Here is a 5,893-nt window from a genome sequence, read left to right as displayed (position 1 = left end):
TGGTGGGGGGGGGGGGGGGGGGGCGCCGAGGCCAGAGCGGGAAGCACAAAGCCCAGACGCGTGGCTGTGCTGGACGCTCGGACAGATGTCACAGGCAGCAGGGAACATCTGTCTCCGTCGTGGATGCGCCTGACAATTCAGAAGCCAGACACGAATCTGCCCACGACGTTTTTTCCTGGTTGCTGTAGTCCTGTTGGATCAGAGCTGTTGACGACTGTGGCTGACGTTAGTTTTGAGGAGAAGCGGGGTGAGCCTCACAGAACCATCCCCGCCCCACGTGCTTATCAGCGGCAGCCTCGACCTTCCCCTCCGGGCACCTGGCCGGCTTTCCCTAAAGAGGAGAGGAGAAAGAAGGGGCCCTTCAGCTTCAGACGTTTCAGGGCTTGGATCCCCAAAGATGTTAACGTGAGCCATCAGAGTGCCAAGCCCCCGGGGATTTGGCAAAGCCACCTGGACAGAGGCTGTGCTCACAGCAGGTCCCCGGAAAGAAGCAGGGGCAGGGACCACTGCAAACCAGCCCCGGGGCTCCCTGACTTAACTTGCCTGAACGGGTTCCGGGGTGCAGGCTTGTGCGTTTTGGCCGGCAGCCCGTGTCACGTGTGTCCCAGTTCTGCACACATCCTTCCTCGCATTCCACAGCCACCGTCTGGCTTACCCACTGCGCACCGGACACCCACAGGGCCATCCGACCCCGTCTTGCAGGGACGCCCCTTCGTTGCCTACGTCCTGGACAGTTTTGAACCACAAGTCTTGTCTGAGCCCAATTTACACAATTCAGTCTAGACACCCAGTGGCTCCGTTTGGACAGACGAGCTGCTGCTGGGGGTGGCTGCTCTGTCTTCCCGGCCGCCCAGCCCCTGATTTCTTGTGCACAGGTGAGCTCAGACATACCCGCCCGTGTGGTCTGTGGGGTGCGCGCCCGGCCAGCTGGTGAAGGGTGATCCCAGCGTGCGGCTCCTCCGTGCCCCGGCTCTGCTGTGCTACTTGCCTTAGGGTGACAAGGACTGCGAGTCTCAGAACAGTGCCCTCAGGAGGATGCCGTGAGCCCAGGCTCCTGGTCCGCCGCCTCCAAGCAGGCATCCAGAGTTCAGGGGCGTTGGCTTCTCAGTTTGTTGCAGCCAAGAGCCCCAGAAAGGGTGCCTTGGTGATGGCAGGCCGTGCAGGGCACTAGTTTCTGGAGCCTAACTCACCGCCTGTGTAGGCCTGGGGACCATCCTGTACCCCTGATAGGCACCGGTTCCCTTGTGTTCTAAGACCATGGTCAGTGTCAGGCCATTTTAGAGCTCCAGACGCTTGTCCTCTGTGTCCGCACTGGTCAGCCCCCACAGCCCCCGGGGACCTGGGTGCAGGGGGGAGCCTGGAAGAGGGTCGCCCCGCCCCGGCAGCCCAGTGACTGCTGTGCACATGTTTCCCGCAGTGCACGGCCAGCTGTGGGGGCGGCGTGCAGACCAGGACGGTGCAGTGCCTGGCGGGCGGCCGGCCGGCCCCAGGCTGCTTCGTGCACCAGAAGCCCGCGGCCTCCCTGGCCTGCAACACCCACTTCTGCCCCGTCGTGGAGAAGAAAGGTGAGTGTCCGGAGCCCCTCGGCTCAGCCTTGGTGTTGGCACTGTCAGCTTTCCGAGGCGGTTTCCTTTTTTATGTTTTATTTTATACTTGAGAGACAGATAGAGAGTGAGCAGGGGAGATGCAGAGATAGAGACAGAATCCAAAGCAGGCTCCGGGCTCCGAGCTGTCAGCAGAGCCTGAGGGGGGCTTGAACCCACGAGCAGTGAGATCGTGACCTGAAAGTTGGGCACTCAACCGTCAGAGCCCCCCAGGCACCCCTGCAGTGGTTTCTAGTGGGCCTGAGGAGTGGGGTACCCTTTCTACCCCGCCTCCCGTTTGCCCCCAAACGGCTCAGGGTGAGTGTCCCCTGCAGGGCTGTCCCTGCAGCTTCAGGGCCTGTGGGATGCCCCTCCCCCACCCCGGGACACCAGCTAACAGGCATCCGCTGCTTTTCAGATGCCGCCTGCAGAGACCACTTCCCCTGGTGCCCCCTGGCGCCGCGGCGGGGGGTGTGTGGCCACTGGTTCCACGGCCAGGGGTGCTGCAAGTCCTGCTCCGCCTCCAACCTGTGAGGCCCGGGGACGGGGGGCCCCCCCAGGCGGGAGAACGGAGGTGCCGCGTCCCCAGCCGGCGAGCGCCGTGCGTCGGAACGCGGCCAGAGGAGGCCGAAGCTGGGAGAAGAACTGTGTTGGGCCGTCTGTCGGGCAGAGCGCCTGCGTGCGTGTGCAAGTGTGTGCAGATCGTGGGTCTGAGGGCGCGCCTGGGCGCACGTGCACACGCGTGGCCAGCTAAGCATGGGGGCAGGCGGGAGGCCGGCACTGCAGACCCACCGTGGCCCCCGCTCCGCCCTGTGCTCCAGCCGAATCGAGTCAGGACGTCGGAGGGAGCTGAACTCGGTAAACGCGAAGTAAATGTGTGTGGTGCTTCGGAGAAAGAAGGAAAGGCCGTGAAATTAGGGATAAGTAAAGAAATTCTGCCACTAAGTACGCCGGCCTCCCTCCCGCCACGGAGGCCCCTTCCCGAGGTCTGGAGAAGTGGCCGGTGTTGGGGACGGCTCCCGGGCGGCGTCCCCAGGGCCTCCTCGGCCTTCCCCAGCAGGGAGCTTCTCTTATCTGGGACCTGCGCTGGGACAGGAGCTGGGCCTCGCCTCTGAGGGGCGCCCCCCTGCCAGGGAGAGGCTGGGCTCCCCACTCTGCGCCCCCGTCACGCTGCCCTGGAAACAGGAGACATGAAACCGTGCTAAGGTGCTTCCATCCCTTTCAGACTCCTGAGCTGGAGGAGAGGACTTCCGTCGCCTCTGTTCTGTCCTTCCCCGGTATTTACAGGTGTTTCTGTTCAACCCCTTCCTTCCCGCGTTTCTCTTCTCAACAGAATAAATCACAGGTTCTACCCAAGTTACCGGGCCATCCGTCAGGCAAACCCGGCCGACCCGATGAGGCTGTGGTCGGTCCTGCCCGGACAGACGTCAGCTGACATGCGAACCTCAGAAACCAGGTTTCGTTTCCGCCTGTCGTGCTGTTTTTCGATTTCTTTTCATGAACTGTGGCGGTTTTTCAGGAGCGGGGGAGGAAGAAGGCCAGCGTTTCTGGAAGAAGGTGCGCAGCAGGCCTCCGACACCAGGCTCTCTGCTGGTGCTGCCTTCCGTTCCCTCTTCCTTCGCCGCCGCCCCGTTCGGAATGGGCCCCGAGATATTTATATTTGCTGAAGTTTTATAATAAATTTTATATTGTACCGCTTGCTTCTGACCTGCTTATGATTCGTCACAAGTTTGGCACCTGAGATCCCAGGGCGGGCGTGGAGGCAGGGAACTGGTCCAGGGACAGAGAGCCAGGGCCCTGCAATCCAATAGAAAGTGCTGGAGCTGCTCTGAAAGTGCCCCTCATTGAGGAGGCTGCAGGGAGGACACGGGAGGTGGCCGGTGTGGGGTGGGCGGTGCCACAGGCAATTCAAAGGTCACCCTTGACCCTGTGCTCTCTGCTTTGTTACGCAGCGTTCTCTGGGGGAAACGGAAACAACAGGTATTACATAGAAAGAGAAGAAAGCTTTATTTCAGGGAATTGGCTCCTGTGACTCTAGGGGCGCTGGCGAACCCAGATTCGGTAGGGCAGAGGGCTGGAAACCAGGCAGGGGTTCAGTGCTGCCATCTTGAGGCCCAATTCCTTCTTCTCAGGGAAAACTCAGTCTTTGTTCTTTATGGCCTTCAACTGATTGGGTGAGGCCCACTTACGTTCTGGAGGCGCATCAGCTTTCATCAGAGTCTAGCTATTTCAGCATTAAATGATAATCACGTGTGAAATATATGTTCGTAGCAATACCAAGTCTAGCGTTTGAGTAAACAAGTGGGAACCGTAGCTTAGTCAAGTTGCTGGGTGAAATAAACCATCTGGGCCTGGGGTGGACCAGCCCTGATCAGCTGTCAGAGTGCACTTCCTGGCACGACTGGCCCCACTCACCCTCAGAACCTGCCCAGCTTGCAGACAGACCCAGCTGCCGAGCAAACCTACACCGTGTCAGCCAGCGAAATCGTCCTAATCCCATTTTACAGACAGGAAGTGGGGACTGCATACGTCGGGTTTGGGCAGGCGTCACAGCCACAGGAGGCAGAGCTGGGATGCTGCAGGCCTCGGGCAGCTTATTCGGACATGTCGGGAATCTCATCCACCCACCAAGGCAGCGGGGCCGCCCCGAACCTGTGTCCTTCAAACAGATTTCTAGCAATCCTTCACTACTGTCCTGCTCCCCTTCCCTGGACTCGCGCCGGCCGGGTCCTGTGCAGGGTGCAAAACTGGGCCGATGCAGTTTCACCTTTAAGGACTTCACGTTCCGTTGAGAAGTACCAAAGCGACATGTCACAAGGGCAGGGACGGGCAGGGGAGGGGAGCTCAGCTCCGGTCAGCAAGGGAAGAGGGAGGACCGACCAGAGAGGGGCAGCCTTCGCCCTGGGCACGTGCTGCCCCCGACCCTGGCCTTACGCATGCCCTGGAAGGGGTAGCGTGCAGCCCAGCTTCACTGACCAGAACCTTCATCTGCAGCATGTGAGCAACAAAGTGGTGCAGGCGGCAGGCGCCTTGACATTGATTCAGCGTCGCTCGTGCCAGGCACAGGGACGGGCGCTCTGTGTGTGAAACCCCACTTGGCCCCCCACCGAGGGAAGACGTGCTGACTTCCCCGTCACATACAGCCTGTCCCCCGGAAGCCCTCCACCCCCCCCCCATGCCCACCCCAGTGGGCTAGGTCAACGCACCTCTGTCAGCCCCCAGTTGCCTGGGAGCCCTGGGAGCCTCCCAGAGGCAGGAGATGCGTACAAGGACTGGAGTCTTCTACTCCATGTCTGGAACCCTGCTGTACCCACCCCCACCCCAGGGCCCTGGAAGAATCTAGCCGATGGAGAATCTCTTTCCTTAGGAGTCATGGGTCCATCAACTGACGAATGGATCAAGATGTGGTTTATCTACACGATGGAATACTCCATGGCAATGAGAAAGAATGAAATCTGGCCTGTGTAGCAACATGGATGGACCTTGAGGGTGTTATGCTGAGCGAACTAAGTCAGGCAGAGAAGGACAGATACCATATGTTTGCACGTATAGGAGGATTAGGAGGAACTTGACGGAGGTCCATGGGGGAGAAGAAGGGGGGAAATAATAGGGGGTGGCAGAGGGAGGGAGGCAAACCACGAGAGACTCTTGAATGATGAGAACAAACTGAGGGCTGATGGGGGTGGGGGTGAGGGGGGGTGATGGGCATGGAGGAGGGCACTTGTGGGGATGAGCACTGGGTGTTATATGGAAACCAACTTGACAATAAACTAAGAAAAAAAAAGGAATGATGGGCATGGGCGTGATATTTTTCTCAACCACCTGACTTCATTTCTCCTGAAAATGTTTATTCCCAATATAATCTCGGTACTTGGAGCTGGAAGAGAGTTCTAGGTGCAGAGCCCACAGGTCCTGTGGGGGTGAAGTCAGAATCCGTACAGAGGGGAAGATCCCCCGCCCCCCCGCCCCACTGAGCCCTGGGAGGAAATGTCCGAATTCTAGGCATGAGTGGGTCCCCCGATGCCCACCGCTCCCTGCCGCCCTTTCTAGGGGCTGCACTGAGGGCTGAGTGAGGAGGAGCTGGTCCTGGGAATCCACTGCTGATGGGCCCCCTCACTCGGGGGTCTGGACCCCAGGGGTCTTGCTGAGGACTCCCTGTGATCCCCTGGGCCGTGTCCTGGAGCGAGAGTGGAGAGTGACAGGATTGGGCTGACGGGAGTCACAGGGACCCGTGATAATCTGAGAAACACTCCGGCCAGCTGGACGCAGCCATGCAGCTGTGCCGTCTGCTCTGGGGACACCAGGCTGTC

General features: G+C 59.9%; 1 protein-coding gene across 1 annotated transcript in view; it reads left to right on the top strand.

Annotated features, from left to right (window-relative positions):
• Positions 1 to 3,276, top strand: part of ADAMTS16 (ADAM metallopeptidase with thrombospondin type 1 motif 16) — a 143,996-nt gene extending 140,720 nt beyond the window's left edge. The window contains exons 24-26 of the mRNA XM_077749460.1: positions 760 to 875; positions 1,418 to 1,565; positions 2,002 to 3,276. Of these exons, the coding sequence (XP_077605586.1) occupies positions 760 to 875; positions 1,418 to 1,565; positions 2,002 to 2,117 (380 nt within the window). The 3' untranslated portion in view covers positions 2,118 to 3,276. The remainder of the gene's footprint in view (positions 1 to 759; positions 876 to 1,417; positions 1,566 to 2,001) is intronic.
• The last annotated feature ends 2,617 nt before the right edge of the window (positions 3,277 to 5,893 follow it).

Source organism: Crocuta crocuta, unplaced genomic scaffold (genome assembly GCF_008692635.1).
Source record: "Crocuta crocuta isolate KB4526 unplaced genomic scaffold, BGI_CrCroc_1.0 scaffold89, whole genome shotgun sequence".
Classification (NCBI taxonomy): Eukaryota; Metazoa; Chordata; class Mammalia; order Carnivora; family Hyaenidae; genus Crocuta; species Crocuta crocuta.
Note: the sequence above shows the minus strand (reverse complement) of the source record. Positions and strands in the feature narration are given on the sequence as shown.